We start from the raw sequence: 14033 nt of genomic DNA, 5'->3' as shown, positions 1-14033 counted from the left end.
CGCATTAAAATCAGCACCAAAAAACTCTGTGTGAACTGATCCAAATGTTTACTCCTAAACCACAGAATAGCTTTAGCAGTATGTTTAGGGTCCTTGTCCTGATGGAAGATAAACCTCCGTCCCAGTCTCAAATTTCTGGCAGACTCAAGAGTTGCCCTGCATTTACCCCCTTCTTCTGCTTCCCCATGAATATGCCTTTGATATATGTTTGTGATCTCCCATTCTGAAACATACCTAGCGCATACAATGTGATGCACAGCAGGGATATTTATAATTCTGCCAAAGAACCTCAACTTGCCCACGCTAGAGCCACTAGCGTATCCTGTGCATCAGCTATGGCAGTAATATAGTGTTCCCGCTGCCCAGGAGTCTAGCCACATGTTTGAAAAACACCATTTGTTTGGTTGAGGAGAATAACCATGGAGACGTGTCCCCTGTTGTTACCAGCGCCGTAGTTACTGTGCACGCTACACAAACCTGCCCTCCATTGCTGACGCGGGACATTGGATAGTATGGGCTGGGCCATGTGACCCAGTCTCCACTTAGACGCATTAGGTTGGAGGGGCGGGAACCCATGGTGCACATTTTAATATAAGGGGAAGTGCGTCATTGGGCGCCATGTACAAAAAACTTGGAGGCACCACGCTGCCCACCACTATGGGAGCGCTCTGTTTTTCACTTTTACCCCCGATTACATGTATTTTTTGTTTCACTAAACTTTGGTTTCACTGAACTCATTTTTAAAACCCTGCCAGTCCCCAGAAGACTCCCATATGACACATGGGAAGGAACGTGTTAGGAACGCTAATAGGGAAATGTTTAGGGTCTGCCTAGTGTAGGGACATATTCCAAATCTTCTGTGTTCCACATTACAGACAGGGTCAGTAACGGGACTAAGTATCTTTCCTGTTCCTTTTTAGATATTAGGGTGAGGTAGGGACAGTCTCCATGATAATTCTGTTCCTTGGAGTGCCGGTAGGAACTACCTGAACCTCATTCCCTGAATCTAGTTCGTACCAGAAAGAAGTCTGCTAAGATCCACCCAATTTGTTTTTTTTCTGTTGCATACACTACTTACAAGGGCAAGTCAGCATGGACTGTTTGACATATTCTGACACTATCTAACTTTATGAAGATTTTGTGGGGTATGGTTTACCATTGACGTCCATTCCTAGATACATGTTGTGTGTATACGACATCTAGTTGTTTGCACATGATGTTTGTTATGTGTACCCGTATATTTTAATGGAGATTATTAAAAGTTAATTTTTATTTGGTTACCTACGCCGACCTGGTTAAAAATTGAGATGACTTTACGATCACGCTCTGAGCATTAGTAGGCATATTGCACTAGAATGCTGAGCATCCTGTATTTACTGCCATCCATCTGTTCTTTAATCCTGACTCCACATCATGATGCAGCCACCAACATGCTTCACTGTGGAAATGGTTTTCTTTGGGTGATGGGAGGTGTTGAATTTGAGCCACACATAGCGTTTTTTCTGATTGCCAAAAAGTAAAATTTTGTCTCATCCGACCAGAGAACATTCTTCCATGTGTTTAGGGAATCTGCCACATGCTGTTTGACGAACTCAAAAAGTGTTTTCTTATTTTTTTCTTTTAACCCCTTGCGTACCTTCGACGTAATAGTACGTCGCTGGCCGCTTATTCCAGCGTACCTTCGACGTACTATTACGGCGCAGGAATAAACTGTCACTATGTGAAATCACATAGTGACAGAACAGCGGCGGCAGCTGTCATTGACAGCTAACCGTCTCTGCTACCGGCCTGGGGACCAATTAGCAGTCCCCAATGCCGGAGATTGCTGTGATTGGTCAGTCTCTGAAGACTGACCAATCACAGCCGTCTGTGACGTCGTCTGCAGGAGAAAGCTCCTGTCACTTTCTCTGATCTCCTCACTTCTGTGAGATACATGAGGAGATCAGAGAAAGCGGTGTAAAAAAAAACAAAACACTTTTTATTAACCCCTTCCCGAAAATGGGCGTATAGTAACGCCCTGAGGATGAAGCGGGCACAGGAGCTGTGCTCGCTCCATCTTCATCGGATGTCGGCTGTAATATACAGCCGACATCCCACTGCAACTACAGCGATCACTGTCCTCTCCGATCGCTGTAGTTTAACCCCTTAAATGCCGCTGTCAATAGCGACAGCGGCATTTAAGTGATTGATACAGAGGGAGGGGGCTCCCTCTGCACCCCATTGCCCCCCCCCGCGAAAAATCGCGGGGTTCTGATGGTTGCAATGGCAACCAGGAAGCCTAGCAACGGCTTCCTGGTTGCCAGGTACGGGAGCCTATTAGGTCCTGCCCAAGGCAGGACGTAATAGGCTCAACTGTCAGTTGTAAAGTGACAGTTACAATACACTGCACTACATCAGTACATACAGAAGTAGTGCAGTGTATTGTGCAGGGGATCAGAAGATCAGATCTTCCAGTCCCCTAGTATGTGTAAAATAAAAAGTGAAAAAAAAGTAAAAAAAAAGTTTTAGATAAATAAATAAATACAAGTTTTACGTAATAAAAACAATAATCGCCTTGTTTCCCTGATCAAGCCCTTTATAATTAGAAAAAAAATGAAAAAAAAGACAAAAACTAGACATAATAGGTATTGCCACGTTCGTATCGGCCTGACCTAAAAAAATACCATATTATTTATCCCGCACGGTGAACACCGTAAAAAAAATACCATAAAAGACAATGGCAGAATTTCCTTTTTTGGTCACGTTTAAAAAAAAATGGAATAAAAAGTGATCAAAAAGTCGCGCGTAGCCAAACATGGTACCAATAAAAACGACAGTGTGTCACGCAAAAAATGTATGTACTCCGCACAGATTACATATGCCCCCACATTATAAACTGAAACACCAGTAAAACACTAAACAAAACTACTACCAAGCAAAATCTGCGCTCCAAAAGCCAAATGGCGCTCCTTCTGGGCCTGGCAGTGTGCCCAAACAGCGGTTTATGACCACATATGGGGTATTACCGTACTCTGGAGAACCGCTTAACAATTTATGGGGCGTATGTCTCCAGTGGTACAAGCTGGGCCCAACACATTGGGCACTGAAATAGCATATATGTGGAAAATGTCAATTTTCAATCTGCAACATCCACTGTGCACTAATTTCTGCAAAACCTTTGGGGGTCAAAATGCTCACTACACTTCTAGATGAATTCCTTGAGGGGTGTAGTTTCCTAAATGGGGTCACTTCTCGGGAGTTTTCACTGTACTCGTACCTCAGCGCAATGCAACATGGCGTCAAAAACAAATTTTGTAAAATCTCCACTCCAAAAACGAAATTGCACTTTTTCCGTTTAGACCCTTGCCGTGTGTCCAAATAGCCGTTTACAACCACATATGGGGTATTTCCGTAATCAGGAGAAATTGTGTAACACATTTTGGGGTGTCTTTTCTCCTGTATTCCTTGTGGAAATGAAAAGTTCTGAGCTAAAGCTACAGGTTATTGTAAAAAAAAAATGTTTTCATTTTCACGGACCAATTCTAATAAAATCTATAAAACACCTGAGGGTTCAAAATGCTCACTACACCTCTAATTTAATTCTTTCAGGGGTATAGTCTCCAAATTGGGATCACATCTGGGGAATTTCTACTGTACTGGTACTTCAGGGACTTTGCAAATGCGACATGGCCCCCAGAAACCAATTCAGCAAAATCTGAGCTGCAAAATCCAAATGGTGCTCCGTCCCTTCTGAGCCCTGCCGTGGGTCCAAACAGCAGTTTATTACCACATAATGGGGTATTTCCGTAATCAGGAGAAATTGCTTTACAAATGTTGAGGTGCTTTTTCTCCTTTATTCCTTCTAAAAATTAGAAAATTCTGTGTTTTTTCCAAAAAAAAGTCTCTTTTCATCTTCACAGACTAATTCCAATAAATTCAGCAAAAAACCTGTGGGGTCAAAATGATAACTATACCACTAGAAAAATTCCTTGAGGGGTATAGTTTCCAAAATGGGGTCACTTTTGGGGGGATTCTACTGTTTAGGTCCCTCCAGGGCGTTGCAAACGTGACACGGCACTGAAAACCATTCCAGTAAAATCAGAGCTCCAAAATCCAAATGGCGCTCCTTCCCTTCTGAGCCCTGCTGTGGGTCCAAACAGCAGTTTATTACCACATATGGGGTATTTCCGTAATCGCGAGAAATTGCTTTACAAATGTTGGGGTGCTTTCTCTCCTTTATTTCTTGCAAAAATTAGAAATTTTTACGTTTTCCAGAAAAAAAGTAGATTTTCATTTTCACAGACTAATTCCAGAAAATATAGCAAAATACCTGTGGGGTCAAAATGCTAACTATACCCCTAGATAAATTCCCTGAGGGGTGTAGTTTAAAAAATGGGGGTCACTTTTGGGGGTTTCCACTGTTTTGGCACCACAAGACCTCTTCAAACCTGACATGGTGCCTAAAATATATTCTGAAAAAAGGAGGCCCCAAAATCCAAGAGGTGCTCCTTTGCTTCTGAGGCCGGTGTTTCAGTCCATTATCACACTAGGGCCACATGTGGGATATTTCTAAAAACTGCAGAATCTGGGCAATAAATATTGAGTTGCGTTTCTCAGGTAAAACCTTCTGTGGTACAGAAGAAAATGTATTACATATGAATTTTGTAAAAAAAAATGAAATTTGAAAATTTCAGCTCTACTTTCCTTCAATTCCTGTAAAACGCCTAAAGAGTTGAAACACTTTCTGAATGCTGTTTTGGATACTTTGAGGGGTGCAGTTTTCAAAATGGGGTGTTTTATGGGGGTTTCTAATATATAGGGCACTCAAAACCACTTCAGAACTGAACTCGTCCCTGAAAAAATCGCTTTTTGAAATTTTCTTAAAAATATGAGAAATTGCTGCTAAAGTTCTAAGCCGTGTAACGTCCTATAAAAATAAAAGGATGTTCAAAAAACGATGCAAACATAAAGTAGACATATGGGAGATGTTAATTGGTAACTATTTTGTGTGGTATTACCATCTGTTTTACAAGCAGATACATTTAAAATTGGAAAAATCATAATTTCTTCATATTTTCGCTAAATGTTGGTGTTTTTCACAAATAAGCAATGAATTTATCGACCAAATTTTTGCACTAAACTAAAGTACAATATGTCCCGAGAAAACAATCTCAGAATCAATTGGATAGGTAAAAGCATTCCGGAGTTATTACCACATAAAGTGATACATGTCAGATTTGAAAAAATGGGTCTGGTCCTCAAGGCCAAAATGAGCTGGGTACTCAAGGGGTTAAGCAATGGAATTTTTCTGGCCACTTTTCCCTAAAGTCTCACTCTGTGGAGTGTACAACTTATAGTGGTCCTATGGACATATACTTCCATCTTCACTGTGGATCTTTGGAGCTCCCTCAGTGTTATAGTCTTTGTTAACTCTGACTAATGCCCTCCTTGCCTTCTCTTGTCTGGTTTGTAGTTGTGCCATATTATTTTTATTTTCTTATAATGGACTTAATGGTGCTCTGTGGAATGTTCGGGACATTTTCTTACAATCCAACCCCGGTCTATACTTCTCCACACCTTTGTCTCTAACCTGTTTGGAGAGCTCCTTGGTCTTCATGTTGCTTGCTTAGTGATGTTGTAGACTTTCAGAACAGGTGTATTTATACTGACATCATGTGACAGTTCATGTAACACTTTGACTTCACACAATGGACCTTATTCAACTAAGGCTGTGCTCTGCTCACATCAGCGTTGTCGTTCCATTGAGGGGTTCCGTCTGAGGTTTCCGTCGGGGGAACCAATCAACGGGAAGGCAGACAGAACCCTTAGCTTCCGTTTGCATCACCATTGATCTCAATGGTGGCGGAAACTTTGCTAATTGTTTCCGTTTGTCACCATTGTGACAGGGTTCCTTTGTTTTGACAGAATCAATAGCGCAATCGACCCCTCAACGGAAAGACAATACTGATGTGAACAGGCCCTAACCTTATTTAGGGGTATCATAGCACAGGGCATGCATACATATGCACTCACCACTTTTCAGGTTTTTTTTATTATTTATTTTTATTCCACATTTTGGACCATTTTGACAGGTATATTACATAAAGTCAAATTTAAAATCCATTTGAATTCCAGGTTGTAATGCAACAAAGAGGAAAAACACTAAGGTGGGGAGGTGAATACTTTTGCAAGGCACTATAGTTACACTGAATATACGACTGTTTCTTCCATGTTCTGTTGGCCTTTATCTTGTGGTATTAAAAGCTTCCAAGGCAGTTTTTGATTTGTTTCGGACTGACCATATATCTGATGATGTTTTCTAATGGTCCTCTGTACGTAAGCTAGTGGAAATCCATGTTAACTGTTGGATAGCATTCGCTATTTTTACAAATATTTACTAAAGTATACATGACAAGAGTGCTGACACATCCTTTTTTAAAAGAACACTAAAATTAAAGAAGAAAAAAAGAGTAAAAAATAATAGCAAATTTTATCATAACAGTATTAAAAATAAAGCATTAGTAAAAAAAAATAGCAAAAGAACATGAATGCATAAATAACTAAATTAAGTCATATAAAAAAAAGCATAAAATGATATCCTCCTTTCTTGATACTGTTCTGTTTCATATTGCAATCCAATGGGGTATGAGTCCTTTTTTTGTATTATCCTGGAGGCATCTGTTTTATCTCTCTCTCTCCTTCCCTCTCCTAAGAACAGGGTATTTCAACAATACCGTAAAGTTTGGGGAGAAGAGACAGGTGCTTTGGCTGGTTTGAATTCTTCCCCTACTGCTCTGATTGCAGCTACCACAAAGCAAAACTATACTATGCCTCTCTTGACCCCTATCCCCAGATATTTCTACAAACTTGCGGAAGCTCCTGTAGACTGACACATAGGCAAGTGCTTGTTTGGATTGCTTCTCTTTTCTCATTCATTTCCAGATTTAGTGTAACTTTCAGGAGAATATGTTGATTCACAACATATTGCTTACTAAATGCTGTGGATTAAAGGGGTTTTCCCATCAGAGACATTTATGACATATCCACAGGATATGTCATAAATGCCAGATAGATGCAGGTCCCACCTCTGGGACCCGCACCGATCTCTAGAACTGGGCTCCGAAATCCCGTTCTACTGCTCTGTGTTGTGGCTGAAAAGTGTGATTTCCGACCATGAAGAATAAAACAGCATAGCTCGCTTAGCTACGCTGTTTCCATAAGTCCCATAGAACTGAATGGTAGTTACAGAAACAGCGTAGCTCGCATGCTACTCTGCTTTCGTAACTGCCATTCAATACTATGGGACTTACGGAAACAGCGTAGCTCAGCGAGCTATGCTGTTTTATTCTTCATGGTCGGAAATCACATGCTTCAGCCACAACACAGAGCAGTAGAACAGTATGTAGGGGGCCCCATTCTAGAGATAGGTGCGGGTCCCAGAGGTGGGACCTGCATCTATCTGACATTTATGACATATCCTGTGTAGAGGGGGCCATAGATCAGCAAATATCTCTCCAGCCCCTTTGTTCCACCAACAAGATCTCATAGATTTTGCTGGTGGTGCATGACCGTTGAATGCCAGCCCTCCCTTCTCAAAGAAAGGGTTTGTGTTTATAGGACAAGTATTTTCCACTGTCTGGACCCCCACATGGCCCATATTGTCTAATTAGACCATTTGCGGGCAGCATAGATGTTTTTTCTACCATTTATTGACTAAAGTTTAGTTATAGAAGTGTATGTGTTTTTTGTTTTTGTGTCTCTTTTTGTTTGCCTGTGTCTACGTTGAAGATTGCTATTCATAGATATTTTGTTGTACCAATACGTATATAAATCATACCTACACAAAGGTACATACATTTCAGTGCACCCTACTGGTAAGGCTGCCACCTCGGCTATGAATCTGTATAACAAACACTTTCTCACGCATTTTAAAATTAAAACATTTAGAGCTGTGTTTTTCAGCTGCTATGCTTCACTTGGTGTTCTACACTTCACAAGAAAAAGCTGTCTATGTAGCAACTACATTTTGAGATTGGAGATATTGCCAACATGTCAGAAGTTTGTCGAACGTTTAGCTACACTTTATAGGGCTTCTGTCACCAGAAATTGCCCTATAAAAGCAGCAGCACCATAATATAGCGTAGCCTCACCTGAACATAATGCTGTTTTCCTTTTTCAGATGCCTGGCTCTGTTGCAGAAATATGCGTTTATTTGTAATATGCAAATGAGAAATATGCGTATTATATGCAAGTGAGCAGTTTGGAGCAATGACGGCGTCCCTGTTGCTCCCAAAAGCTCTACACCAGGGGTCTCAAACTCGGCAGGGTAAGTGGGCCGCATATAGAAAAAAGTGCCCTCAGCAGAGGCTGCCACAATGATGTCAGGGGCTTGCCCAGAGCTGGAGTCCCGTAGCAGAGCCGCTACTAGCACTCTGCCTGGGATTCCAGCTCTGCTCCTGACATCACTGTCCATATATGGACAGAGATGTCAGGGGCAACCCCAGAGCTGGAGTCCCGGGCAGAGCACTAGTAGGCTCTTCCTGGGACTCCAGCTGTGGTCCTGACATCACTGGGACTCCTGCTCTGGGGAATTCCACAGAGTTCCGGAGCAGAGCCTGTACTAGCGCTCTTCTCGTGACTCCGCTCTGGGGAAGACCCTGACACACTGTCCATATATGGACAGCGATGTCAGGGAATTCCACAGAGTCCGGAGCAGAGCCGATACTAGCGCTCTGCACGGGACTCCGGCTCTGGGGAAGCCCCAGACATGCTGTTCATATGTGGACAGCGATGTCGGGGAATTCCAGAGTCTAGCGGCTCTGTGTCCTGCGGGCCGCAGATGACAGCCCCAGGGGCCGCATGCGGCCCATGGGCCGCGTGCTTGAGACCCCTGCTCTACACTATTCATGCGTAGTGTGACTAATCGGTGCATGCGCAGTAGAGCCCATTCGACCCATGAAACTCCAGTGGTTCTGTCAATCAGAGAAGGAAGGGAGGGACGGACTGGGGAGAGAACGTAGAGCTTTTTGGAGAAACGGTGACGCCCTCATTGCTCCAAACTGCTCATTTGCATATTGAGAATAAACTTCTATTTCTGCAACGGAGCCACGCATATGAAAAAGGAAAACAGTGTTCGTTTCAGGTGAGGTTACACTATCTTACTGTGCTGCTGCTTTTATAGGGCAATTTTTACTGACAGAATCCCTTTAATATCCAATCATCTGCCAGTACATGTTTTGTTTGATATTTCTAGCATCACCAAGTGCACTATTGCATTTTAATGTAATAATATTTGTCCATTAACATTATCACTAAATAAAACTATATGGAAGATTTCAAACAGCGTCTCCATGTAGTATCTGATTGGAATACTATTACATTCACTGTAAAACACAATAATAATTACATTTACGTCCATGGCACCCCTTATACACAAATTTAGAAATATTTGGGGCAGCCATTTATTTTTTTAAATCAAAGGGATTCTCCACTTTCGCACAATCCCTACTTTTTAGAAGGGTCCCTTGACAATAATCTGATCACAAAATGCCCCACTGCTGGACCCCCAGCAATCATCTGTAATCTGTGAGGAAACCTGGCAGTAAGCGTTTAATTTTCCTGCAGCGCCACCACAGTGAAAATTAAGAATTACACAGTGTCCATTCAAATCAGTGATTTGTCTGTCCTCCAGAGCGAGAGACATTCTTTGTAACCGCTCTCCACTCTGGCCAAGAGGAGAGGGTCCTGGCCAGAGAGCTCTATGAACTCAGAATTCCCTTATAGAGTATATGAAAATGAGTTTTCTGAACTGGACAACCCCTTTTAATAACCCTTACAAGCATATAACCAATATGTTCTACCTTTTTAACTTTGGCGTGGCTGATTTATGGAACTATTAAAAATGAGTAACATTTTTGTAAAAGAGCTAACTGTCTTTGGGAAGTTTTGTACATAGCAGACATTGTACACTTTTGATAGCACCAATATGAAACAGTGCACATTTCACTTCTTATACACTATGTTGCACATAATCTGTTTTGAAGACATCAAGTTGTTAGTGTAAAAATAATTACTTGATATCATCAACACTGTTGACCTACCCCATAAAATGCCCTTTTTGTAGTTTGTGTAGAACCCACCCAGTGCAGTGTAAAAGGTCTGACCTTTCTATGTAAATTAACCCTTCATTCTGAGAGTTGTCCTCCAACCCCAGGGTAAGAGCTCATATTCTGTACGCTCTAGACCTGTTATCTCTTGAATTCTCTTGTTTGTTTCTGTTTGTTCGGCTCGGTCTCCTGCTCTGCTCAGGACCCAGCGCTAAGAAACAGGGGGAAGAGGTATCGGATAATGACGAAGACGAGGAAGGAGGTATTTGCTGGCTGAGGCTGATGCATGGAACTTGTTATCATCATACTTTCCTTCCATTACTCCCTCCATCCTTCCATCCATTAGAAAAATATGTCAACAGGGTATTCATGTACTTTTTATGCACTGCTCATCTCTTAAACTCCACATCTTCCCCAATTCCTCCATGACTCCCTGTTTCTATTTTTACTGAGTCCATTTGTCAAGTCAGATTTGCACCTGTTCTTTCTAGCATTTTTTCCGTTCCATTTAGGAATGTTTTTTTCCTTGGTAAGCTTGCAGAGTTATTACCTTGTTCTAGTTAGAGCACTGAAGCATAGATTACAATAACCAATGTGCTGGGTGAGGGGCAGTAGGTGTCTCATGTGGATACAAGGTATGCAGCAACCGTTAAAGAGCTGGTGATAAATAGATCCAGGGATAGACCGTATATTGTATCTATGACCCTCACACCACTTTTCTGTCCTCTTCTTTTGCATTCATTGCTGAATACTATATCATTATTTTTTGGTTGCGATCCTTGTGAGTGAGGAGTATGGTTATTACATTCTGGGTTATTTTAATATTCCTTATTGCTGTATTTAACCCTCTATACTCCTTCCCTGTAAATATTACACACATCTTTAAATTCAGCTAAGGTGACTGTTGTAAACACCTGTTTTTCTCGTGTGTCCGTGTTAATATATCCATATTCTTTGCTTGATGTCCATGGCTTTCTCCTGTAAATAGAGCAGTGCCATGTTTCTTACTGGGGAAGTCATTCCACAACCTTGTGATCTTCTTTCACAGGACTGTGCTTATCCAAATAATTTGCTGTCAGTCTTACAGTGGTCAGATACCATAATGGTCACAGTCCTGAGAAAGTGCTTGTTTAGTCTTTGGCATGAACCGCATGCTTTATTTGCTTCTGCATTCAATGCTGTGGAAGGTGATGGTAGAGTTGCAGGGTGCTATTCCTTTGTGTGTGTTGGACTGGTGGTTTGTACAACATTCCCCTTTATGTTCTGACTACTGTATGTGAACTAAGGCTGTTGTACTGTTCCTCGTTACTTTGAGTGAATGTGTCTGTTGATCTGACATAGGAAATATTTTTGTATTAACTCAGTAACTTGTTTAGTCTCCATTATATTTATTTTTCCCATTGTAGATATCCGGGACACAGGAGCCAAACCAGTCATGGTATACATCCATGGAGGATCCTACATGGAGGGCAGTGGAAACATGATTGATGGCAGTGTACTGGCCAGCTATGGCAATGTGATAGTCATCACCTTAAACTATCGCGTGGGAGTTTTGGGTTAGTGACTATTTTCAAAATATATTCATCCTCATTACCTCTCTCTTTTGTACTTGTTTTTCTTCTGTTATCTGCTTGTGTCTGTACCTTCTTTCCAAGTATGCCATTGGCTTTATGCATATGTAATTGTTGAATAAAATGCAATAATTAATAAGTCCATTTATTTGTCATCCTTAGGACATCATCAAAGATAATGGGTTCCCTGAAGCATTTAATATTAAAATTATGAGTTAGCAGTAGGGAGCACATTTCATTAATTTACTGCCCCCTCCTAGCTTTTCCATTATTCACTCCCTGGCTTTTCCATATTTCGTGTTGTAAGGTGTCATGGTGTCAAGTTGTAATTCTGTAATGTACAGCAAATTCTCACATTACAGTTCTCATTATATGTTTTATACTGGATACCCTGCTGCAAAAACAATGATGGCTGATATTGCCTACAGGCTGCCAATACATTTCTGCTTTGGAAATTGTGACTATATGTTTATATTCCATCATGCGTTCCTTTTATTTCATTCAAAACTGTATATAATTCTACTTTTTGTTAACAATTTGCAACAGGAGTCTGCGGCTGCATAGTTACCTCTGCAACTGCAGAAAAGGAGAGCTGGGTGTCATAGACAGCCGTACTCCGCATAGAGAAGGTAGACATGGTTTATTATCGTCTCTGCTTTCTTGTTGGATGAATACATGATGCTTAGTGAGAGTCGCGTACATAATACAGTAAGTGACAATGCTCCTTGCTGAATTAGTCCCGCCAATCACTGAATGACCGGTAGGACTAGAGATGCTCTGTCTGTATGTTTCCACATACAGCCTTTTTTTGCAGCAATTCCTACATCTGGAAAAAATCTGATCCATGTATCTATATAAATCACAAGCACATGTAAAAACAGCCCCATTGACATGGATGAAACCAATTTTTTAAAGTTACAGAAATGTTTGCAAAGAATCTGCCTTGTTCGAACGTACCCTTAGCAGACCTAGAACAGCTTCACAATGAGAGCAGGTAGGTGATACTGTATATTCCCCTGTAACTGCGGCTTAAATGTCAAAAAACCTATGTTAAAAGATAAATCAAAAGATAAAATGTTCTCTTATGGCCTCAGGATACTGAGTTAAAAAAACCAACAACAATAGTACTTTGCGTATATCAAAATGACAATTGTAAAAAAAAAGGGGAACCCACGTTAAAACCTGCGTTACGCAAAGGATCACACACACAGTTTTAATGCCGTGTTTTGGACAGTTTTTGGCTCAGTCATTTTGTCCAAAGACAAAAGTGGATGCAAAAGATGTAAAGAAAATACTAATGTATCTCCTTAACCCCTTAGCGCACCAGGACGTACCGGTACGTCCTGCATTGAAGTGCTTTAAGGCACAGGGACGTACCGGTGCGTCCTGGCTAAAAACTGTCACCCTGTCAATGGACAAGGTGACAGATCTGTGCCGTCAACTGTTTATGACAGTTGACCAGCACAGTAAGACGGCAGGGGACCATTCACAGCGGTCCCCTGCCGTCGATCGCTGTGATTGGTCAGTCAAAGCAGACTGACCAATCACAGCTCTATGACGTGTGTATGTGATGACGCTGGCTTAGAAGCTGAGCCAGCGTTATCACCGCCGGGAAATCACTGTCCGACGCCCCTCTGCAACGGCCAGGACCGGAGCTAGGCTCCGATCCGGCCGATTAACCCCTTCGATGCATCGATCAACGTGATCGATGCATCGAAGTGGCTTGTAGCCTGTCGGCAACCACGATGGTTGCCACGGGCGCGGGTGTCAGCTGTTTGTCACAGCTGACATCGTGCCCTAACGGCCAGGACCGGAGCAAGGCTCCGATCCGGCCGATTAACCCCTTAGATGCAGCTATCGCTGCATCTAAGTGATTAGATCGTACCCTATGGTTGCTAATAACAACCATCGGCACCCGCGAGTGTTCCGATGGTTGCTATGGCAACCATAGCCTAACAATCGCTTCCTAGTACGGAAGCCTATTAGGCCCCGCCGGGAGGCGAAGCCTAATAGGCTTGCTGTCAGTGAATAGCTGACAGCTCTAATACACTGCACTATGTAGGTAGTGCAGTGTATTAGAATAGCGATCAGGGCTTCATGCCTTCAAGTTCCCTAGTGGGACAAAAAAAAAAGTTAAAACAAGTTAATAAAAATGTTGTAAAAAAGTAAAAAAAAATAAGTTTAATGTTAAAAAACACTAATAGCCTTTTTTCCTATAATAAGTCTTTTATTATAGGAAAAACCAAAAAACATAAAAAAAAGTACACATATGTCGTATCCCCGTGTCCGTAACGACCCAAACTATAAAAATATCACGCTATTTTACCCGTACGGTGAACACCGTAAAATTTTTAATAAAGAACTATTCCAGAATCGC

General features: G+C 41.7%; 1 protein-coding gene across 4 annotated transcripts in view; it reads left to right on the top strand.

Annotated features, from left to right (window-relative positions):
- The window catches only part of NLGN3 (neuroligin 3), a 143462-nt gene that overhangs the window by 118558 nt on the left and 10871 nt on the right, over positions 1–14033 (top strand). For 3 of the 4 annotated variants that reach the window (XM_075835688.1, XM_075835686.1, XM_075835687.1), the window contains 2 exons: positions 10288–10347; positions 11492–11641. In XM_075835688.1, the coding sequence (XP_075691803.1) occupies positions 10288–10347; positions 11492–11641 (210 nt within the window). The remainder of the gene's footprint in view (positions 1–10287; positions 10348–11491; positions 11642–14033) is intronic. The other variant, XM_075835689.1, reaches the window with a different exon arrangement.

The sequence above is a fragment of the Rhinoderma darwinii genome, chromosome 8 (genome assembly GCF_050947455.1).
Source record: "Rhinoderma darwinii isolate aRhiDar2 chromosome 8, aRhiDar2.hap1, whole genome shotgun sequence".
In the NCBI taxonomy this organism is placed as follows: domain Eukaryota; kingdom Metazoa; phylum Chordata; class Amphibia; order Anura; family Rhinodermatidae; genus Rhinoderma; species Rhinoderma darwinii.
Note: the sequence above shows the minus strand (reverse complement) of the source record. Positions and strands in the feature narration are given on the sequence as shown.